We start from the raw sequence: 24610 nt of genomic DNA on the forward strand, positions 1-24610 counted from the left end.
TCTGTAAGAGCCAGGTTCTTCTCCAGACTATATCCGATATAAAGAAATCCCAGTAGAATTTACCTCTCGAGTAATCTTCCTTTTTATTTGAAAAGGTTTACAAATATGTCTGGTGTTGCATTTCCTGTCTAAAATAAAAATACCACCCAAAAGCAAATCAGGACACATAAACATTTCCCTTGTTAAATATTAGGTCATTTTTAGCTAATTAAACCTACTGGGATATCTCCTACCAAGGTTTTCTATTCTGTCAGTGGATCTGTGAAGTCATGGTAGTTCATAAACTGCACATAAGTTAAGATATTACCAGAATCATCAAACACAGACAGAACACATAAAATAGTTGTTAAACCATCTATGTGAAAAGGGGGCTTATTTCTGACAGCTATATCAGCATTGTTGTTTACAGTGGTGTGGTGGCTCAACTGGTTAAGGTTCTTGGTTGTTGGTCAGAGGATCTGGGACCTCCAAGCTGCCACTGCTGGGCTCTTGAGCAAGGCCCTTAACCCCTCCCTCCTCCAGGGATGCTGTATCATAGCTGCCCCTGAACTCTGACCCCAACCTCCTCAGTTGGGGTATGTGAAGAAAAGAATTCCACTGTCCTGTAATGTATATGTGGCGATAATAAAGGCTTCTATGCCCTATTCTATTCTATTCTATTCTATTCTACAGTGCTAAGAGTGCTGTTTTGCAAAGCCGAAAGGTGCTTTACTGCCACCTACTGGACTTGGGTATAAATGAGTGTGAAGCTTTTATAACCAGTGTTGCTGTCTGAGTGTTGCCTGGCAACCGTTCTGTTTAGATGGCCTCAGCTTCAACCACTGCTACTTAGAGCTAGTGGCAGAACTAGAGTTTTATACAGGGGTAGCCATAGGGTGGCCAATTCAACTTTAGGGGGTCCACAGACTATGACACAAATTAGCCTAACAAGAAGCATGGATGAATCCCATAATTGCTCATTAGAGGTAGAATATATCTCTCATATTCTCATTTCACTTCTTTTGATAGGTGAACTGAGATGTCAATCAGCATCAAACTTCCAATGCTCTCAAATAAAAATTTGGGGTGGCACCTGGGGTGGCCAATCAGATGTCAGGGGTGTTCAGTGCCACCCCGGACACCCTTCTGGCTCTGCCACTGCTTAGAGCGTCTAGCTTTGGAATATTTTAGTTGTAGAAGTTAGTTTATTTATTTCTCAAGTTTAACATTACCATATAGTTGCCGTTTTATCCTCAGTTTGTCATTTTTTAGTTATTTTTGTACATTTTCTATAATAAACTCCCCGTAAAACACTTGTTTAAAACACCACACCACTGCTGTAGCTGATAAACCAATGACATTTAAATAATGATAAGAAACTGAGGACACAGCACTGTTACTTTCCTTAAAAATGCATTGTAATTAATAAAAATCAATGTTTACAAGCTGTCCAATGAATAACTAGAATGTTCCACAGAGAAGCATGTCTTGTGTGTGTTGTGTCTCTTATAATTTGTGTTAACATAAAACTAAGGCAGTGTCACTTTGTTTTAGAAAACTGTTCTGCATTTCAGCTTTTTTTCAGCCAGTAGGATTAATGGTGTTGTTAGCTGAACAGCAAAAAATCATAAACCGATTAGAAATACAGGACCGGAAACTCATGTTCATGTTCAGAGTCCGCCATTGCCATGTACATTCAAAATGGAATAAATTTTCTAAACAGTTTAATCATCCCTCAAGCTTTAGAGGACAACGTGGCTTCATAAACATATGAAATACTGTTCACTCTGAGGCACAGACATCCAGTGGGTTTGACCTCTGTGTCTTGAACAAAAAGAATGTCTGCAACAATAACTTGATGACAACAAATAACACCTTTTCCTGTTGATCTGGTGCCCTGTTCCTCTCATTCCAGCTTAGAGACGTTACAGTTACACCAGGATCGTTCTTAGTAATTAATAAAAATCAGATTTCCTCCAAATTCAAACTGTAGGTTAATCTCACACACACACACACACAGAGAGAGAGAGAGAGAGAGAGAGAGAGAGAGAGAGAGAGAGAGAGAGAGAAATCCAGACAGTCTATAAACTATTTATTAATGCAAAGCAGTATGATTCTAGCAAGTGTGTAATTACATTTACTGCATCAGCAGAAGCACTTCATGGTTTTCAAAAACTTAACCTAATGCTAATTCACTCAGAGTCTAATCACAAAAGTGCTCTAGAACCCTGTTAGAGATGAGTTAGTGAAGCAGGAAATGACCGGTTGAGCAGTAGGTGATGAACACAGTTCAGAGTAGAAGCCGTCAATGTGCATGTTGGGAACTTCTTTTAGGGATGTGGGCTGTGGTTTTGCTTTGTAGCTAAAGTCAGTGCTTTAAATCTACACAGAGCCAGAAATAATGTGGTGCTGGAGAACTCGATGTAGAAGGAGGCTCGGCTGCTGTTACATCACATAAAAACTTTAAAAAAATAGTACAGTATAAGAGGAAATGAAGATTCTCTGCACTGTGAAAATTTAATGCATATTAGCAAGATAACTGCTAATAACTAATATCTTTCATGCTAATAATGAATAACTCTCAAAACTACTGAATTTAAAAGAGTGGAATCATTTTCTGTACTTTGCTCCACAGTTACTCAGCTCCTGGTGATGTGTTAGATGTTATTTCATTTGCTGGATGTTCCACTGAAGAACTCTGCTGGATCTCCAAAATTCTGGAAAAGTCCTGCAGAAAAAAGGAAAAAAAAGCCTGTGATGCTTCAGAAGTGTTGATTGCACTGTTCCTCACATAGTTCAGTGTTAGATGATTTGGTGTCAGTGCCACCTTCAGGAGGAACCTACTGACTCAAGACTGTACAAAACAGCACATACAGTAAAGCGTGTGTATAATATTGTTCTTTCTGCATGGTGTGTGTGAGTAAATGTTGACACAATGGTCCCCATAATTGTCTCGATTCAATTACACTTCATTTTGCACTTTTTCTTTTTACTGAAAACATTCAGAAACTAAAAAAAATGTTTTGTTGCAGTGACATTCCTAATAAATATAGTTTGACTGATGTGGCTGACAGGAGATGCCAACTCCATGTGGTCTTTTGCATCAATACAACATTTGTCAGACTGTGTATTTATAATCACACCCTCTAGTGTCACCCATATGAGGATAAGGTTCCCCGTTGAGTCTGGTTCCTCTCAAGGTTTCTTCCTTTACCATCTAAGGGAGTTTTTCCTCCCCACTGCTGCACCAACACTCCACCTCAGACTTGTTCATTGGGGATAAATACATACACATTTAAATATATCTAATATTAATCTAAAATATAATAATATTAATCTTATATTTATTTATATCTAATCTTTATATGGAGGGGGGCACGGTGGCTTAGTGATTAGCACGTTCGCCTCACACCTCCAGGGTTGGGGTTTGATTCCCGCCTCCACCTTGTGTGTGTTGAGTTTGAATGTTCTCCCCGCGCCTCTGGGGTTTCCTCCGGGTACTCCGGTTTCCTCCCCGGTCCAAAGACATGCATGGTAGGTTGATTGACATCTCTGGAAAATTGTCCGTGGTGAGTGAGTGTGTGAGTGAATGAGAGTGTGTGTGCCCTGCGATGGGTTGGCACTCCATCTATGCCTCAATGCCTGATGACGCCTGAGATAGGCACAGGCTCCCCGTGACCCGAGAAGTTTGGATAAGCGGTAGAAAATGAATGAATGAATGAATGAATAATCTTTATATGTCAATTGTAAAAATATACTATACAAATCAATTTGAATGGAATTGAATTGATGTTCATAATATAGTGATTTAAGGATAGTAAAGTTTTACAACAACCACAACTTCTGTCAATCATTTTACACTGACGTCACCTGCCTTGTCTCATATGATGATGATTGTCGACTGATCTTTTGCTGTATTTTTTGTCCTGTTGTTAAAAGTCTTCTGTCCACAATGTGTAAAAGACAGTAAAAGTCCTTTAAACATTTACTTGTGCATTCTCCGTCTCAGTCTCATTTTTATTAGCAGACCAATTCTGTTAGTCTTGTCCGTTTGTATGCAGTTTAGCATAAATCCCTGTATTGTTACAATTCTTATGACCTTGTTTACCATTTTACATGTGATTTGAACATATGGGTGTGTGTTTGTGTGTGTGTTTGTGTGTGTGTGTGTGTGTGTGTGTGTGTGTGTGTGTGTGTGTGTGTGTGTGTGTGTGTGTGTGTGTGCGTGTGTGTAAACACTCACTGCCAACAGGTACTGCGATGAGTCCATCAACTCTTGAAGAACAGACTGCTGCGCTAGCAAAGGAAAGGGGATCTTGTCTTCTGGCTTAAAGCCGAGGCTTTGAAATATATCCTCCAGATCCTACACAAAAAGGGACATAATAGTGACAGAATGGGAGATTATTACATGTAAATATGGAAAGATTCATGTTCTTTTAGATTAAGCAAAAGCACGGCACCTCTGTGTTTTGAGCATTGGTGTGCTGTTGTGATGAGATCTGAGCTTCTCTTTGTTTAGCAAATGTGAGTACATCATCCACTGACACATCACCTTCATCGCCCTCAAACACCCCTGCCTCTTCATCATCACACACATAGGACTGTAACATACACACACACACACACACACACACACACACACACACACACACACTCACTAACAATATTATGGTTTAACCACACAGTTGTGAAAAAAGTGTTTCTTATGGGTTCATTGGATTTGTTTAGATAATTAACAGTCTCTCAACTCAACCCAACCTTTACATTCTTCCGCATTCACAGTACACAAAAGAATGAAATGCCATTACTACGGACCAAGGTGCATAGGTAGTGAAGTAGAATTTAAACAGTAAAGAATAAATAGTAAACATAAATTAGCCGTAAACATTTACCATCCTAGAGTTATGGTATGTGAAGTATGAGGTAGATGTGAGGTATGAGGTCAATGTAGTAAGAATGTAGATTAAAGGGCAAATGCACAGTCAGAGGTGACTGTGTGCAGATGTGTGCAAATGTCCCTGAATGCAAATGTCAGCAGATGTGTTACTTGACCAGTGTGCATTTTAGTACACAATAAACACACTCTGACAGCTTAGGGAAAGAAGCGAACAGATTGTGGTGGGATGCATCCTTCATAATGGCAGAGGATCTACATATGCATCGTGCCTGGAAGGTGTCCTGGATAGAGGGGAGAGAGACACCTATAATCCTCTCAGCTGTCCTCACTATGTGCTATAGGGTCTTGCGTTCTATGGTTTTGCAGTTTTCATACCACACAGTGTTGCATCTTTCCAGGACACTTACCACCTGTAGAAGGCGGTAAGGATGGGTGGTGGGAGGCTGGCTTTCTTTAGTCTTCACAGGAAATGAAGACGTGGTTGTGCCCTCTTCACTGTGAAGATGTATTAGTACTCCAGCTGAGGTCCTCAGAAATGTGGTACTACTGATTCTCTGCACCATAGAGGAGAGAATCAGTAGTACCACATTTCTGAGGACCTCAGCTGGAGTACTAATACATCTTCACAGTGATTGTGAGTGCCGGCCCTTTCCGGAAGTCAACAACAATCTCCTTTGTCTTGTTTAAATTTAGAGACATATTGTTGTCATGACACCAGCTCACCAGTTGTTCCACCTCCTCTCTGTATGGTGTCATTTTTGTTGAGTCCCAATACTCTTGTGTCATCACCAAACTTGATGTTGAGGTTGGATTCTGACTTTGCCACGCAGTCGTGGGTGAGCAGCGTGAACAGCATTGGGGGCTGAGCACACAGCATTGTGGGGCACCTGCACCTGTTCTCACTGTGATGGTGCCTGATGTTCTGTTGCCAATGCACACTGCCTGTAGTATTTCTGTCAAGACGTCTACAATCCAGTTACAGTGTGGAGTGTTAAGGCTTGAGGTTTGTGTGTTGAGGTTTCCTTGCCAGTTGTTCGGGGATGATTGTGTTGCAAGCAATTGGCAACTTTACTTCAAGGGTTCTTTAGCGCTCCAGAAAATATTGATTCAGGCGTGTGATACTCATGCTGTTGTAAACCACATACACAACACCAACTCAGCAGCAGTTTCAAAGATGCATACATGTGGCGTTTAAAAAAATTAAGACAGGATGAGTGTGAATGTAGCACCAAATACTGTATAAGAGAAAAGAAAGACATGTTAGAAATGGCTATTACTTTTTCATATCTTGTATCACGTCAGGATGTGTATTGTTTCATGTAATTTTTAAATAATTTTTATCACAAAGCTCAATTCTGAATTCAATAAACAGTATGAAATATCTCTCTCTCTCTCTCTCTCTCTCTCTCTCTCTCTCTCTCTAGGTATAGTTATCTCTCCAACTCGGTATCTCGCACTCGCATCTTCGACGATGTGTGAAAAACAGCAAGGGATCATTGTTGAGAAAGAGGGAGACACCAATCTTGCACTACTTCACTTTATGAAGAGAAATTGTGTGTGTGTGTGTGTGTGTGTGTGTGTGTTTGTGTTGGGAGGTTCTCACAGTTTTAGTAACCATAGTGACTGTAGTTAATACAGAATTCTAAAGGATTGAGAATATTAAATATTTAGCTAGCGTGAGTGATCTTCTGTCTGTTTATGTCAGACCCAAAGCTGTGAATAAACGTGTGTGCTAATGATCTAACAGAGTGCTAAAAGAGTGGTAACAGAGTGCTAACAGATCGGTAACAGCGCTCAGTTAGCTGCTGGGGAAAAACCATTACACACGTAATGAATAATGTGACATTTTTGGGGGTTTGGTTACACACTGTGACTTTCTTTTGTTTTTGTGAACTTTTCACCCAGGTGTACCCTGACTTCACTGCTGCTGCCCATGTGCTTATTTCATTAGTGATGAACGTAGGCTCCTTGTGCAGCAGAAATTTCAATGATATTCAGACTGGAACTGACCCCAAACACTCGCATCTCTGTGCACAGCAACATGGCATCACTTTATCCCTCCTGTTTGGTTCTTTGTGTCTAACAGGGGAAGATGGTTTTATCTCCTTCTCGTGCATCTTTTAAACATTTTGTTCTCACTGGGTTCTTTGTCTAACTGAAATATTTAATTTGAAATGTTTTGCTGTTATTTTTGCTTTTGAAGGACCTCACAAATAAACAGATGTTTCAGGTGATGTGTATTTTAATCCTCTGACTCTTCACTTAATCTCATTCACACACATAAGCAAAAGAATCAAAGAGACATCAGTTTTACTGATGTGCCCTTACAGGCACAGTTCAGGATTTCAGGTTCAGTATTAAAGCCATGTTAGAAACTGAACTTTAGCAGTTCAAGATTTCAAGATTTGTAAACACCAATAAAATACTGTAAGAAATAAAAAAAAAAATGTGTGAAAATAAAACGATGAGGGTGACGTCCTTAATGAAGAGTCAGTAAGAACCCAGGACAAATCATGCTCAAGCAATTTATACTGTTTTCCTTTTTTTGTAGTTTAAATGGGGTTTCCCTTTGGATGTGTATTGAGCGTAAGAACTGAGTGTCTCCCAAATGTCTGGGATTCAACTTGTTGTCTAGCCTGATAGTCTTTGAATGTTAATCATGGTCACGTACACCTTGGCTTGGTATTGTTACAGTTGTTATCAACCAAATGGTCACTTTAAATGGTAATCACAGTCACAGACCATTTGTTTAGTGGCGATCCTTGATGTCCTGGTGTCGCTCCCATACTAACGATTTAAGTTTTTTTTTAACTACGATTTAATACATAGCGTTCTAAATGTATTACCTTATGATACTTAAAACTTTTTTGGAATGAGCTCTTTTCAATGTGTATTGGAGTGGAATCTGGGTCTGTAAATTCTTACAATACTTACAGCTAGAGACACTTGAGGGCTGTCCTTTACAAACAAGGATGAATCATCAGACAGCTGACTGAAAGATATTTATTTATTTGCTGGTGACTTTAACAACCTGGAGATTAGTAGATTTAATATAAGTTGGGCAGTGAGTTAAAGATAAAGTGAAACATTATTGTTGATGACCCATATTTATTATTTAATACCTGATAGAACAACTCATAAGAGGTAAAAATTTATAATAATTATTTAACAGACTCCCCAAGTTGTCCATGGAAATCAGGTCTTTATGAAGTTTTAGAATTGTAATTAAACTTTGAGTCACACTTCATGGTAAGAAACTCGCTGAAAGTCTCCCATTCAGAGGATAAACCATCAATGTGACCCAATATATCATGTTATACGGTACTTCTGCGATGACGTCACATTTTTGGCGGTTTTGGGGATATCGAAACTATCAAAGAGCCAATCAGATTAAAGTATTTTTGGCGAATTCCTCGAAAACGTCTGGGCGCGAAATCCACTTCTCCACACAAATCTGAGGTAAATCCCGAAGCCGTGTTTAATCTGAAGTGAGAAAGTAAGTCAATTATTACATTAATACTTCACCGTACTGCTGAATAACCGTGATTATTGTTTATAAAAAACGAATGTAACATTAATCAGGTCGAGTTTGTTTAAAAATAAAAGGGTTTTTATTATTGTTTAGCTTTATTAGCTTAGCACAGGCTATTAAAATACATGTAGATTAGACATTAGAGAGCTTAATGTGATTTATGTAAAGTAAATAGTAAATAAGTAAATAGAAATGTATGGATTTAATGAAAAACACAACCTGGTGATTTTAACTGATGGAATCGGAATTTTAGGAGAATTTCACCTTAGAGAAGTTTATAGTGTAAAAACATATGAAGAAATCTGAATAAATTCATTATTATGAATGATTAAAGAGATATGCAGTAGATATGGATGGTTTGTGTGCATTTTAAGTCTTCAGTTACCTCCAAAATGTGAACTTTTCCAGGATCAGACTTTAAATTGCTCTTTTGTAAAACAGAAAATACAATTTCAGATACTACTGCAGTATAAATTCCATACACTGCTCTGGTTCAGATTTAATTGTATTTAAGCAGAGGTTTCTAGTCTGATTTCATGATTTTTAACTGCATAGACATGTCTCTGATCTGAGACAGCTCATTTATTACAGAAGATTTTACTACCAAGAGAAAGCCAAAAGACATTAAAAGTGTCATGTTTTCCAGTTAAGAATGGCTAAGTGTTATAAAGAAGAGGGAGAGAGGTGTGGACTGGACACGGACACCACTCAGATAGTGAGTTACACAAATGATTCCTCATTATTAAATAAAAAGTATTTATTGACTAATATGTTGCATCTGTAATATACAAGTTTCACTTGTCTCAGTTTTGTGGGTTTTTACACGTTGACAGAAAACCGAAAATCACGGACACAGCTTGAGATTTCGTGTCCATCAAGAAATCAAGAAATTCGCAGTGACCTGTGATAAGCCTAGGACCATCCTAGAGACATTTTAGACAAACTTCTATTTTAAAGCCATCTGTAAGAAAAAACAGAATGGGAGAAATAAGGAAATAGTCATCAGGAGAGAGCAGATGCCCAGAGCTGCTGTGACACCGCATTTCCCCTGCTGTTTGCTCAATGACAACGAGCTTCTGGACCTAGAGTTCATCAGATCAGGTGAAAACAGCAATACAGCGAAGCCACCAAAATTCACTGTTCACAAACGTGAAAATTTGGTTTGTTTCTACATTCAGACTAGGGGTGATGAAAATATCCGCAGGCTGATGAAGAATAATGAGCTGACAAGAACTGTGGATTACATGTGTGTGTATGCAGTGAAGGGGGAGAAAGTGAAAGTGGCACTAAAGCGTGATGGGAGATTTAGGGGTGTGATTTTCAGAAAAGGAGCTCTCTATGAGCAGGAAACCGAGAGCATCATAAATCTCTCTAATCTTGTTGATCATCTGGATGGAAAGCAGTTTCAGGTCAAAGTCTCTCCTCACCCGACAGGCAGCCAGGAGTCGAGCCAGGAGCTGAGTCAGGAGTCAGAAGAAATAGTGAAGGATGAAAAAAGTGAAGCTTCTGAAACTCATCAAGAAGAAAAACCAAACCAAAACTCCACCACCGCTCAAGAGAAAAAAACAGATGCACCACCGAATGAAAAGAAGTGGAGAAAATTCCCGGACACAAAAAAGATCACAAACACAGAGGAGATCCTGAAGCTCCTCCGAGAGCAGCATGGAGACTTGTTGAAGACGCTGAAAGAGCGAGAGAATGTTGACGTGAAAAAGTTCTTCAGAGAAGAGTATGATAAAAGCACTCAGAGGTTTTTGGAGGTGAAGAACGTGAAGCAGTTGATGGATAGATCAGACTCTGTCTGCCAACTCCGCGTTAATGATTCTGCTGTTGGATCCGGATTTCTGCTCTTTGGCAGGTTTATCCTCACCAATGCACATGTTGTTGGAGATTTAGTCCCTCGTTCATCAAAATTGAAACAAAAACTAACAGCTGCGTTCCATTTTGAAGATTTGACCTCTGTAGGAAACGTGATACCAGTGGAGGAGAACGCTGTTGCTTATTTGAAGGAAAAAGATGACATGGGGAACTATCTGGATTTTGCATTGCTGGAACTGAGCAGGGATGTAAAACTTCCTGAATTGCTGACTTTCTATAGCCCTCCACCTACCAGGGGTGCTGTCTGCATTATCGGACATCCAGGGGGTGGAGTAAAGCAAATGGACCCTTCTTTTATTATTGCAAAAGAGGACATTCCTCAAGCAGCAGAGACATACTTTAAAAAGAACCCAAATATTCATCTTTCATGTTATAACACAGCAGTGCTTGACTGAGGACAAGGAAATGCATGAATCCAAAATCTTTTACCATTCCTGTTTCTTTCATGGATCATCTGGCTCTCCATTGTTTGACCAGCACTGCAACCTGATTGGTGTTCACACCGGTGGATATGTTTATGAAGGAGAAAGAAAGAAAACTAGGAGTGTGATGGAATATTCATTTCCACTGATTCACATTCTGGTGAATATCTTCATACAGTGCAGCAATGAGAAAAGATCTGATGTAGTTCAATACTTTGAGTCCCAAAGCAACATGAAATATGTTGTCCAAGTGGCAAAAGAACAGTTTGAGAGAAATTCTCAGCCCATGGACACTTCATAATGATCATAACATCATTAACCACATTAATGATATCATTTCTCATCATCCTTAATCACACTAATAATACTGCAAGTTAGTACATCAAGTATTTTCTGTACAGAAAGTCTTGAAATATCAAATGTGAGATTTGAGCATCAAAAGGATGGGAAAAAATCAATGATTTTCAACAAGTGATTCAGTTCTTCAACATCCAGAAATCACTGATTCCAGCCATCTTCTCCTTCACTGGGACTGCCTTCATCTTCAGCATTGTTCATTTTATATTTAATTGCTTTTGTCTCATGCTGCTGTTTCCTTTCTTTTCTTGCTTGTCACTGGAGATAACCAGCACATATATATTGTAATGTTTTCTCTTTAATAACTGTAACATATTCATTCATACTTTTTAGTTGATGGAGGTGAGAGGTTCAAAATTACAAATGTAATGAATTTTAATAAAATCATGATTTTTTTTATTTTTCTATATATTCATTATCCTGCATGATTCTTTTGTGTTTGATTAATTTATTCCATCACTGTAATACAGAATAAGAAAATAAAATTTAAAATGAATCAGAGGGTCTGCTGATGCTGTTCTTTGATTATTTGATGAGACTAAATGTAGATGTTTGTGTCTCACCCATGTTGTTATCATGGTACTGTGTTATTTAAGTTTCTGCTCACCACAATGTTCATGGCATCATATAAAACACTTTCAGCGACAATTTCAACACTTTTCGACTCACAAACACACCTCTGGCCTCATCAGCATCATTGTACCATTGATGACAGTTTGTAATAAATTCTACAGTGTTTTTTTTTTTTTTTTTATGGAGAAAAACAAACATGAATTTGCACATATACAGACATAAAAAAATCACAATATCAAGGTTAACATAATTCTTTACATAATAAGTCCTCGTAAAGCGTCAACATTTTTTTTCTTTTTTTTTTGTTATTTATAAGTTTAAGAAACGAAATTAGAAAGTTCAATTCAGCAAAAAAAAAAAACACATTAATGACCACATTAAAACCACATTAATGAAAAACCATTTTTGCTTGTTGATAATGAGAGCGGCCCTGCCTCCATTCAAGCCCAGGTTTAAAATCCTGGCAAGCCAAGGTAGAGCTCAGTTCTCTCACTGAGATATAAAAGGGAAAGTTAAACACTTTAAACATACACAATTTTCACATTTTATTTATTTTCTCTTATTTTGAAATGTAGCCCTACTTTTATTAATTATACATATCTACAATCATACATATGTTCATGTATGATTGTGGGAAACCACAATGTTTGAACCATTGACATGAACCATGTTTTGGGTTTTCATAATAACAAACAACACCTTTAAGGACAAATGAACCACATTTATGGGGCTAAAAATATAAGAACTTAAATCAACACAAAACCTATTATTAATGCTACAATAAAAAAAATGTATAGCCGTTTTTCCACAAGGCCACAAAATGAGCAAGTCTCATCAATGTCAGAATATTTTGAAATGAAGGAGTTAACGTGGTAGATTTTATGAAGTCTTCCCTAACCTTATTCGATATACAAACCCTGGTCCGTAAGAGCCAGGTTCTTCTCCAGACTATATCTGATATAAAGGAATCCCAGTAGAATTTACCTCTCGAGTAATCTTCCTTTTTATTTGAAAAGGTTTACAAATATGTCTGGTGTTGCATTTCCTGTCTAAAATAAAAATACCACCCAAAAGCAAATCAGGACACATAAACATTTCCCTTATTAAATATTAGGTCATTTTTAGCTAATTGGATTAAACCTACTGGGATATCTCCTACCAAGGTTTTCTATTCTGTCAGTGGATCTGTGAAGTCATGGAGGTTCATAAACTGCAAATAAGTTAAGATATTACCAGAATCATCAAACACAGACAGAATACTATTAAAAAAAGTTGTTAAACCATCTAGGTGAAAAGGGGGCTTATTTCTGACAGTTATATCAGCATTGTTGTCTACAGTGCTAAGAGTGCTGTTTTGCAATAAAGCCAAAAGGTGCTTTACTGCCACCTACTGGACTTGGGTATAAATGAGTGTGAAGCTTTTATAACCAGTGTTGCTGTGTCTGAGTGTTGCCTGGCAACCGTTCTGTTTAGATGGCCTCAGCTTCAACCACTGCTACTTAGAGCCAGTGGCGGAACTAGAGTTTTATACATGGGGTGGCCAGAGGGTGGCCAAGGCAACTTTATGGGGTCCACAGACTATGACACAAATTACCCTAGCAAGGAGCATGGTTGAATCCCATAATTGCTCATTAGAGGTAGAATATATCTCTCATAATCTCATTTCACTTCTTTTGATAGGTGAAATGAGATGTCAATCAGCATCAAACTTCCAATGCTATCAAATAAAAATTTGGGGTGGCACCTGGGGTGGCCAATCAGATGTCAGGGGTGTTCAGTGCCACCCCGGACACCCTTCTGGCTCCGCCACTGCTTAGAGCTTCGGAATGTTTTAGTTGTAGAAGTTTATTTATTTCTCAAGTTTAACATTACCATATAGTTGCCGTTTTATCCTCAGTTTGTCTTTTTTTAGTTATTTGTGTACATTTTCTATAATAAACTCCCCGTAAAACATTTATTTAAAACACCACACCACTGCTGTAGCTGATAAACCAATCACATTTAAATAATGATAAGAAACTGAGGACACAGCACTGTTACTTTCCTTAAAAATGCATTGTATTTAATAAAAATCAATGTTTATAAGCTGTCCAATGAATAACTAGAATGTTCCACAGAGAAGCATGTCTCATGTGTGTGTTGTGTCTCGTATAATTTGTGTTAACATAAAACTAAGGCAGTGTCACTTTGTTTTAGAAAACTGTTCTGCGTTTCAGCTTTTTTTCAGCCAGTAGGATTAATGGTGTTGTTAGCAGAACAGCAAAAAATCATAAACCGATTAGAAATACAGGACGGGAAACTCATGTTCATGTTCAGAGTCCGCCATTGCAGTGTACATTCAAAATGGAATAAATTTGCTAAACAGTTTAATCATCCCTCAAGCTTTAGAGGATAACTTGGCTTCATAAACATATGAAATACTGTTCACTCTGAGCCACAGACATCCAGGGGGTTTGACCTCTGTGTCTTGAACAAAAAGAATGTCTGCAACAATAACTTGATGACAACAAATAACACCTTTTCCTGTTGATCTGGTGCCCTGTTCCTCTCACTCCAGCTTAGAGAAGTAACAGTTACACCAGGATCGTTCTTAGTAATTAATAAAAATCAGATTTCCTCCAAATTTAAAATGTAGGTTAATGAGACACACACACACACACACACACACACACAGAGAGAGAGAGAGAGAGAGAGAGAGAGAGAGAGAGAGAGAGAGAGAGAGAGAGAAATTCAGAAAGTCGATAAACTATTTATTAATGCAAAGCAGTATGATTCTAGCAAGTGTGTAATTACATTTACTGCATCAGCAGAAGCACTTCATGATTTTCAAAAACTTAATGCTAATTCACTCAGAGTCTAATCACAAAAGTGCTCTAGAACCCTGTTAGAGATGAGTTAGTGAAGCAGGAGATGACTGGTTGAGCACTAGGTGATGAACACAGTTCAGAGTAGAAGCCGTCAATGTGCATGTTGGGAACTTCTTTTAGGGATGTGGGCTCTGGTTTTGCTTTGTAGCTAAAGTCAGTGCTTTAAATCTACACAGAGCCAGAAATAATGTGGTGCTGGAGAACTCGATGTAGAAGGAGGCTCGGCTGCTGTTACATCACATAAAATCTTAAAAAAAAAAAAGAGTACAGTATAAGAGGAAATGAAGATTCTCTGCACTGTGAAAATTTAATGCATATTAGCAAGATAACTGCTAATAACTAATATCTCTCTTGCTAATAATAAATAACTCTCAAAACTACTGAATTTAAAAGAGTGGAATCATTTTCTGTACTTTGCTCCACAGTTACTCAGCTCCTGGTGATGTGTTAGATGTTATTTCACTTGCTGGATGTTCCACTGAAGAACTCTGCTGGATCTCCAAAATTCTGGAAAAGTCACACACACACACACACACACACACACACACAGCAGTGTTTGGTTGTGTGTGTGTGTGTGTGTGTGTGTGTGTGTGTGTGAGTGTGTGTGTGTACACACTCACTAACAATATTATGGTTTAACCATGCAGTTGTGAAAAAAAGTGTTTCTTATGGGTTTGTTTGGATGGATAACAGTTTCTCAAATCAACCCAACCTTTACATTCTTCCACATATACAGCACACAAAAGAATAAAATGCCGTTACTACGGACCAAGGTGCATAGGTAGTGAAGTAGAATTTAAACAGTAAAGAATAAATAGTAAACATAAATTAGCTGTAAACATTTACCATTCTAGAGTTATGGTATGTGAAGTATGAGGTAGATGTGAGGTATGAGGTCAATGTAGTAAGAATGTAGATTAAAGGGCAAATGCACAGTCAGAGGTTACTGTGTGCAAATCCTGTATAGAGGGGAGAGAGACACCTATAATCCTCTCAGCTGTCCTCACTATGTGCTGTAGGGTCTTGCGTTCTATGGTTTTGCAGTTTTCATACCACACAGTGTTGCATCTTTCCAGGACGCTTACCACAGTTCCTCTGTAGAAGGCGGTAAGGATGGGTGGTGGGAGGCTGGCTTTCTTTAGTCTTCACAAGAAATTAAGACGTTATTTTGCCCTCTTCACTGTGAAGTTGGTATTAGTACTCCAGCTGAGGTCCTCAGAAATGTGATACTACTGATTCTCTCCTCTATGGAGCGGCCAATGCGCAGGGGAGGGTGGACAGCCGGCCCTTTCCGGAACTCGACAACGTTCTCCTTTGTCTTGTTTAAATTTAGAGACAAATTGTTGTCGTGACACCAGCTCACCAGTTGTTCCACCTCCTCTCTGTATGGTGTTTCAGTGTCATTTTTGTTGAGTCTCAATATTCTTTGGGAGGTTTATGTTGAGGTTGGATACTGACTTTGCCATGCATTCGTGTGTGAGCAGCATGAAGAGCAGAGGGCTGAGTACACAGCCCACAGCGTGCAATTCAATTAATGGTCACGGGTGTGGGGCGGGGCGGGTTGTAAAAATAGATACAGTGGTGCGGGGCGGGCTAAGGCAGGCCAATAATTTCATAAAAGCGGAACCCGCGAGTTGGAAAAAAACCCGACCCGCGCATCACTAGTAGACATGGACTTGCATGCTCTATTGGCAAAGGAAAAAACCAGAAGCAATTAGCAACTTTACTTCAAGGGTTCTTTAGCGCTCCAGAAAATATTGATTCAGGCGAGTCATAGTCATGCTGGTGTAAGCCACATACACAACACCAACTCAGCAGCAGTTTAAAACATGCATACATGTGGCGTTTAAAAAAATTAAGACAAGAGTGAGTGTGAATGTAGCACCAAATACCGTATACTGTAAGAGAAAAGAAAGACATGTTAGAAATGGCTATTACTTTTTTCATATCTTGTTTCACATCAGGATGTGTATTGTTTAGTGTAATTTTTAAATAATTTTTATCACAAAGCTCAATTCTAATTCAATATGAAGATAATTTCAATTAATTCAATAAGAGAAATGAAATCTCTCTTTCTCTCTCTCTCTCTCTCTCTCTCTCTCTCTCTCTCTCTCTCTCTCTCTCTCTCTCTCTCTAGGTAGAGTTATTTCTCTACCTCGGTATCTCACACGCGCATCTTTGACGATGTGTTGGGATCATTGTTGAGATAGAGGGAGACACCGATTTTGCACTACTTCACTTTCTGAAGAGAAATTGTCTGTGTGTGTGTGTGTGTGTGTTCTCACAGGTTATCACAGTGTTAGTAACCATAGTGACTGTAGTAGACTGTAGAATTCTAAAGCAGAGGTATTCGACAAAAATTTAAAGAGGTCCAGTAAGAGAAAATTTCTTGAAGCAAAGGTCCGGAAGATCATAATATCAAACTAGTTAGTCTGATATATATTTAAGTAGCCTAGTAGTTGTATCAACATCTGCAAGCAATCATTACCTGACTGTCAAATCAAATAAATTTAGTACAAGTCAAAAACTAAATATTTATTGTCAAGTAACATAGAACTGAACATATGTATGATTGTAGATATGTATAATTAATAAAAGTAGGGCTACATTTCAAAATAAGAGAAAATAAATAAAATGTGAAAATTGTGTATGTTTAAAGTGTTTAACTTTCCCTTTTATATCTCAGTGAGAGAACTGAGCTCTACCTTGGCTTGCCAGGATTTTAAACCTGGGCTTGAATGGAGGCAGGGCCGCTCTCATACACATGTGGAGGTGCTCATTAGTGACCCTGGAACGATATTTAGATTTGATTATGTACATTGTAGTGAAAGCTGCCTCGCAGTTGTATGTAGAGCCAAACATGGTCAGGATGTATAGGGCTACTTCCCTCAGACCTGGGAAAGCTGTCTCAGGGACGCTGTCTTCAGATTTGAGTGGATATGTTTGTTCAAAACCTTTATGTTTTGTCTCATAATGGCGTTTCACATTGTCACTTTTAATAAGTGTCACGGTTTCTGAACATATGAGACACACTGGTTTACATATGAGACACACTGGTTTAGTGCTCCCAATGGGAAGTATGAACAGAAATCAGTCTGTCCATTCTGGATTAAATGTTTTCGCTGTCCACTTTTCTTTTTTTTTTGAGAGCGGCATTTGTTCTTTATTCTTCCTTTCTCCGTCTCACTCGTCTGTTTCTCTCCCTTGTTTTCTACATGTATCGCTATCTTTCTTTCATGTGTAACTTGACTCTAATTCTTTTTTTTTTTTTTTTTTTTTTTTTTAATTAATGCCATAAACCAACAATACAATGAGATATATTATTTAAAGTACAAATACACAGCAACTAAAATAAAAGAAACAACAATGCCAGAGGACAAGAGCAAAATTATAACAAACAAAAGGAAGAGGAAAAGGGTGCTACACTATACATCATATCTGCTTACAATATTATAAGCTCGAATTGCCTTTTTGCTTCGACAATTACCCAAAACAGAACAATACAGTTTGAAATCATTTATAAAGCAAACTTGACTCTAATTCTCTCTCATCTGTCTTGCGCTGTTGGGTCGCAGTGTTTACTTCAGGAATGCACAGACTTGATTGGCTGAGTGGTGTCACGTGGGATGGCTTAACTCGCATGCAATTGGTCTGTGCGTTTCCACTACCTTTACCGTAAATATTGCAAAAGCTGCACCGGTAATAATGGAAGCGCCCCGTCAAGTTTTAAATCATATCCTTTTGTTTTGGCCGTAGGTCCGGGTCTGTATTGGACAGCTTCTGGGTCCGGACCCGGACCGCGGTCCGCCTGTTAGTGACCCATGTTCTAAAGGATTGAGAATGTTAAATATTTAGCTAGTGTGAGTGATCTTCTGTCTGTTTATGTCAGACCCAAAGCTGTAAATAAAGGTGCGTGCAAATGATCTAACAGAGTGCTAAAAGAGCGGTAACAGAGTGCTGACAGATCGGTAATAAAGTGCTAACAGAGTGCTGAGAGCTCAGTTAGCTGCTGGGGAAAAACATTACACACATAATGAATATTTACAGCAAATGTGACATTTTTGTGGGTTTGGTTACACACTGTGACTTTAAACCCAGGATAAATTAAATGGTGAATCCTTCCTTTGTTTTCCTTACCTTTTCACCCAGGTACAGATGGGGTCATAAGCCTGACTTCACTGCTGCTGCCCATGTGCTTATTTCATTAGTGATGAACGTAGGCTCCTTGTGCAGCAAAAATTTCAATGATGTTCAGACTGGAACTGACCCCAAACACTTGCATCTCTGTGCACAGCAACATGGCATCACTTTATCCCTCCTGTTTGGTTCTTTGTGTCTAAAAGGGACGATGGTTTTATCTCCTTCTCGTGCATCTTTTAAACATTTTGTTCTCACTGGGTTCTTTGTCTAACTGAAATATTTAATTTGAAATGTTTTGCTGTTGAAGGACCTCAAATAAACAGATGTTTCAGATGATGTGTATTTTAATACTCTGACTCTTCACTTAATCTCATTCACACACATATAAGCAAAAGAATCAGACATCAGTTTTACTGATGTGCCCTTACAGGCACAGTACAGGGATTTCAGGTTCAGTATTAAAGCCATGTTAGAAACTGAACTTTAGCAGTTCATATATTTGATTTTCCTCTTGCCAGGGGATCAGTAAAAAAAAGTTAAAATATAGAAGTTGTTCAAGAAAATAAACCAATAAATAATAGATTTCTGTAGTTAATGGTTAGTTGGGAAAACCTGTTGACCATTTCTAATTATATCTGTGACTGTGGTAATAAGACCAACTCCATCCCAGCAGATTTCAAGAGAAAGACCATGCAGTAACATTCATCTATGGAAAGATGTGCTTGAGGGGAATTTTATCAATATTATAACTATATAACAACAAGAAGAGACCATCAGCAGGTGAACAGATGTGATGGGGATACGAATCAAGAATGAATAACTGAAGAATCTTATAAAAACTTTTTTTTTATAGTGAGTGAAGTTTTTCCGTCAAAATCAAACAATGTTTTGTCCTAAAAATTAAAAATTTTCAAGATGTTTAAACACCAATAAAAAGTGTCAGACACATCTGAAGAAAATGAAGGTCAGTAATTTCTCTGTGTTAGAAAATGAATCTAAACTTTGGCATGTTTTCCAGTTAAGAATGGCTGAGTGTTATAAAGAAGAGGGAGAGAGGAGTGGACTGGACACGGACACCACTCAGATGGTGAGTTACACAAATGATTCATCATTATTAAATGAAAATTATATATTGATTAATATGTTGTTGCATCTGTAATATACAAGTTTCACTCGTCTCATTTTGTGGGTTTTACATGTTGACAGAAAACAGAAAATCACAAACACAGCTTGAGATTCTGTTACGAATCCGGGAACTACGCAATGACCTGTAATACCCCTAAGACCATCCTAGAGACACTTCAGACCGACTCCTCATTTAAAGGCATCTATAAGGAAATACAGAAGAAAAGTAAGCAGGAAATAGTCATCAGGAGAGAGCAGATACCCAGAGCTGCTTTAACAACACATTTCCCCTGCTGTTTCCCCTGCTGTAACCACAACGAGCTTCTGGACCTCGAGTTCATCACATCAAGTTAAGAAACTCGCTGAAAGTCTCCCATTCAGAAGATAAACCATCACCGTGACCCAATATATCATGTTATACGGTACTTCTGCGAAGGCGTCATATTCTTGGCGGTTTCGGGGATATCGAAACTATCAAAGAGCCAATCAGATTAAAGTATTTTTGGCGCCCACCTCGAAAACGTCTGGGCGCGAAATTCACTTCTCCACACAAATCTGAGGTAAATCCCGAAGCCGTGTTTAATCTGAAGTGAGAAAGTAAGTCAATTATTACATTAATACTTCACCGTACTGCTGAATAACCGTGATTATTGTTTATAAAAAACGAATGTAACATTAATCAGGTCGAGTTTGTTTAAAAATAAAAGGGTTTTTATTATTGTTTAGCTTTATTAGCTTAGCACAGGCTATTAAAATACATGTAGATTAGACATTAGAGAGCTTAATGTGATTTATGTAAAGTAAATAGTAAATAAGTAAATAGAAATGTATGGATTTAATGAAAAACACAACCTGGTGATTTTAACTGATGGAATCGGAATTTTAGGAGAATTTCACCTTAGAGAAGTTTATAGTGTAAAAACATATGAAGAAATCTGAATAAATTCATTATTATGAATGATTAAAGAGATATGCAGTAGATATGGATGGTTTGTGTGCATTTTAAGTCTTCAGTTACCTCCAAAATGTGAACTTTTCCAGGATCAGACTTTAAATTGCTCTTTTGTAAAACAGAAAATACAATTTCAGATACTACTGCAGTATAAATTCCATACACTGCTCTGGTTCAGACTTAATTGTATTTAAGCAGAGGTTTCTAGTCTGATTTCATGATTTTTAACTGCATAGACATGTCTCTGATCTGAGACAGCTCATTTATTACAGAAGATTTTACTACCAAGAGAAAGCCAAAAGACATTAAAAGTGTCATGTTTTCCAGTTAAGAATGGCTAAGTGTTATAAAGAAGAGGGAGAGAGGTGTGGACTGGACTCGGACACCACTCAGATAGTGAGTTACACAAATGATTCCTCATTATTAAATAAAAAGTATTTATTGACTAATATGTTGCATCTGTAATATACAAGTTTCACTTGTCTCAGTTTTGTGGGTTTTTACACGTTGACAGAAAACCGAAAATCACGGACACAGCTTGAGATTTCGTGTCCATCAAGAAATCAAGAAATTCGCAGTGACCTGTGATAAGCCTAGGACCATCCTAGAGACATTTCAGACAAACTTCTATTTTAAAGCCATCTGTAAGAAAAAACAGAATGGGAGAAATAAGGAAATAGTCATCAGGAGAGAGCAGATGCCCAGAGCTGCTGTGACACCACATTTCCCCTGCTGTTTGCTCAATGACAACGAGCTTCTGGACCTAGAGTTCATCAGATCAGGTGAAAACAGCAATACAGCGAAGCCACCAAAATTCACTGTTCACAAACGTGAAAATCTGGTTTGTTTCTACATTCAGACTAGGGGTGATGAAAATATCCGCAGGCTGATGAAGAATAATGAGCTGACAAGAACTGTGGATTACATGTGTGTGTATGCAGTGAAGGGGGAGAAAGTGAAAGTGGCACTAAAGCGTGATGGGAGATTTAGGGGTGTGATTTTCAGAAAAGGAGCTCTCTATGAGCAGGAAACCGAGAGCATCATAAATCTCTCTAATCTTGTTGATCATCTGGATGGAAAGCAGTTTCAGGTCAAAGTCTCTCCTCACCCGACAGGCAGCCAGGAGTCGAGCCAGGAGCTGAGTCAGGAGTCAGAAGAAATAGTGAAGGATGAAAAAAGTGAAGCTTCTGAAACTCATCAAGAAGAAAAACCAAACCAAAACTCCACCACCGCTCAAGAGAAAAAAACAGATGCACCACCGAATGAAAAGAAGTGGAGAAAATTCCCGGACACAAAAAAGATCACAAACACAGAGGAGATCCTGAAGCTCCTCCGAGAGCAGCATGGAGACTTGTTGAAGACGCTGAAAGAGCGAGAGAATGTTGACGTGAAAAAGTTCTTCAGAGAAGAGTATGATAAAAGCACTCAGAGGTTTTTGGAGGTGAAGAACGTGAAGCAGTTGATGGATAGATCAGACTCTGTCTGCCAACTCCGCGTTAATGATTCTGCTGTTGGATCCGGATTTCTGCTCTTTGGCAGGTTTATCCTCACCAATGCACATGTTGTTGGAGATTTAGTCCCTCGTTCATCAAAATTGAAACAAAAACTAACAGCTGCGTTCCATTTTGAAGATTTGACCTCTGTAGGAAACGTGATACCAGTGGAGGAGAACGCTGTTGCTTATTTGAAGGAAAAAGATGACATGGGGAACTATCTGGATTTTGCATTGCTGGAACTGAGCAGGGATGTAAAACTTCCTGAATTGCTGACTTTCTATAGCCCTCCACCTACCAGGGGTGCTGTCTGCATTATCGGACATCCAGGGGGCGGAGTAAAGCAAATGGACCCTTCTTTTATTATTGCAAAAGAGGACATTCCTCAAGCAGCAGAGACATACTTTAAAAAGAACCCAAACATTCATGTCTTTCATGTTATAACACAGCAGTGCTTGACTGAGGACAAGGAAATGCATGAATCCAAAATCTTTTACCATTCCTGTTTCTTTCATGGATCATCTGGCTCTCCATTGTTTGACCAGCACTGCAACCTGATTGGTGTTCACACTGGTGGATATGTTTATGAAGGAGAAAGAAAGAAAACTAGGAGTGTGATGGAATATTCATTTCCACTGATTCACATTCTGGTGAATATCTTCATACAGTGCAGCAATGAGAAAAGATCTGATGTAGTTCAATACTTTGAGTCCCAAAGCAACATGAAATATGTTGTCCAAGTGGCAAAAGAACAGTTAGATAGAAATTCTCAGCCCATGGACACTTCATAATGATCATAACATCATTAACCACATTAATGATATCATTTCTCATCATCCTTAATCACACCAATAATACTGCAAGTTAGTACATCAAGTATTTTCTGTACAGAAAGTCTTGAAATATCAAATGTGATATTTGAGCATCAAAAGGATGGGAAAAAATCAATGATTTTCAACAAGTGATTCAGTTCTTCAACATCCAGAAATCACTGATTCCAGCCATCTTCTCCCTCACTGGGACTGCCTTCATCTTCAGCATTGTTCATTTTATATTTAATTGCTTTTGTCTCATGCTGCTGTTTCCTTTCTTTTCTTGCTTGTCACTGGAGATAACCAGCACATATATATTGTAATGTTTTCTCTTTAATAACTGTAACATATTCATTCATACTTTTTAGTTGATGGAGGTGAGAGGTTCAAAATTACAAATGTAATGAATTTTAATAAAATCATGATTTTTTTTTATTTTTCTATATATTCATTATCCTGCATGATTCTTTTGTGTTTGATTAATTTATTCCATCACTGTAATACAGAATAAGAAAATAAAATTTAAAATGAATCAGAGGGTCTGCTGATGCTGTTCTTTGATTATTTGATGAGACTAAATGTAGATGTTTGTGTCTCACCCATGTTGTTATCATGGTACTGTGTTATTTAAGTTTCTGCTCACCACAATGTTCATGGCATCATATAAAACACTTTCAGCGACAATTTCAACACTTTTCGACTCACAAACACACCTCTGGCCTCATCAGCATCATTGTACCATTGATGACAGTTTGTAATAAATTCTACAGTGTTTTTTTTTTTTTTATGGAGAAAAACAAACATAAATTTGCGCATATACAGACATAAAAAAATCACAATATCAAGGTTAACATAATTCTTTAAATAAGTCCTCGTAAAGCGTCAACATTTTTTTTCTTTTTTTTTGTCATTTATAAGTTTAAGAAACGAAATTAGAAAGTTCAATTCAGCAAAAAAAAAAAAACACATTAATGACCACATTAAAACCACATTAATGAAAAACCATTTTTGCTTGTTGATAATGAGAGCGGCCCTGCCTCCATTCAAGCCCAGGTTTAAAATCCTGGCAAGCCAAGGTAGAGCTCAGTTCTCTCACTGAGATATAAAAGGGAAAGTTAAACACTTTAAACATACACAATTTTCACATTTTATTTATTTTCTCTTATTTTGAAATGTAGCCCTACTTTTATTAATTATACATATCTACAATCATACATATGTTCATGTATGATTGTGGGAAACCACAATGTTTGAACCATTGACATGAACCATGTTTTGGGTTTTCATAATAACAAACAACACCTTTAAGGACAAATGAACCACATTTATGGGGCTAAAAATATAAGAACTTAAATCAACACAAAACCTATTATTAATGATACAATAAAAAAAACGTATAGCCGTTTTTCCACAAGGCCACAAAATGAGCAAGTCTCATCAATGTCAGAATATTTTGAAATGAAGGAGTTAACGTGGTAGATTTTATGAAGTCTTCCCTAACCTTATTCGATATACAAACCCTGGTCCGTAAGAGCCAGGTTCTTCTCCAGACTATATCTGATATAAAGGAATCCCAGTAGAAT

At 37.9% G+C, this 24610-nt stretch overlaps 2 protein-coding genes, 1 long non-coding RNA gene and 1 pseudogene across 5 annotated transcripts in view; 3 read left to right on the plus strand and 1 right to left on the minus strand.

Annotated features, from left to right (window-relative positions):
• lmbrd2a (LMBR1 domain containing 2a) overlaps positions 1-7110 on the plus strand; it is a 52868-nt gene extending 45758 nt beyond the window's left edge. Inside the window, exon 18 of the mRNA XM_060883440.1 lies at positions 6301-7110. Coding sequence (XP_060739423.1) covers positions 6301-6355 — 55 coding nt within the window. The 3' untranslated portion in view covers positions 6356-7110. The remainder of the gene's footprint in view (positions 1-6300) is intronic.
• Positions 2057-4344, minus strand: LOC132855276 (uncharacterized). Its single transcript, XR_009649304.1, has 2 exons — positions 4223-4344; positions 2057-2707 (listed from the first exon to the last, which is right to left on the minus strand). It is a non-coding gene; the product is annotated as an uncharacterized LOC132855276 (long non-coding RNA).
• Positions 7111-8283: 1173 nt separating the features above from the next.
• LOC132854817 (serine protease FAM111A-like) lies at positions 8284-23477 on the plus strand. 3 transcript variants are annotated; one of them, XM_060883441.1, is made up of 3 exons: positions 8284-8372; positions 19664-19732; positions 21237-23477. In XM_060883441.1, the coding sequence occupies exons 2-3, from the start codon at positions 19670-19672 to the stop codon at positions 23004-23006; spliced, it is 1833 nt and encodes a 610-aa protein (XP_060739424.1). In that variant the 5' UTR covers positions 8284-8372; positions 19664-19669; the 3' UTR covers positions 23007-23477. The 3 variants fall into 3 exon arrangements, with proteins under 3 accessions (XP_060739424.1, XP_060739425.1, XP_060739426.1); XM_060883442.1 differs by lacking the exons at positions 8284-8372; positions 19664-19732 and adding exons at positions 20285-20367; positions 21050-21118; XM_060883443.1 differs by lacking the exons at positions 8284-8372; positions 19664-19732 and adding exons at positions 20331-20359; positions 21050-21118.
• On the plus strand, positions 8289-11474 carry LOC132854819 (serine protease FAM111A-like; annotated as a pseudogene).
• Positions 23478-24610: the final 1133 nt, after the last annotated feature.

This window comes from Tachysurus vachellii, chromosome 12, assembly GCF_030014155.1.
Source record: "Tachysurus vachellii isolate PV-2020 chromosome 12, HZAU_Pvac_v1, whole genome shotgun sequence".
NCBI classification, from domain to species: domain Eukaryota; kingdom Metazoa; phylum Chordata; class Actinopteri; order Siluriformes; family Bagridae; genus Tachysurus; species Tachysurus vachellii.

Coding starts and splice junctions, on each gene's coding strand:
- LOC132854817 (XM_060883441.1), top strand. CDS start 19,670: ATGGCTGAGTGTTATAAAGAAGAGGGAGAGAGGAGTGGACTGGACACG. Junction 19,733..21,236: donor ACACGGACACCACTCAGATG/GTGAGTTACACA, acceptor ACACGTTGACAG/AAAACCGAAAATCACGGACA.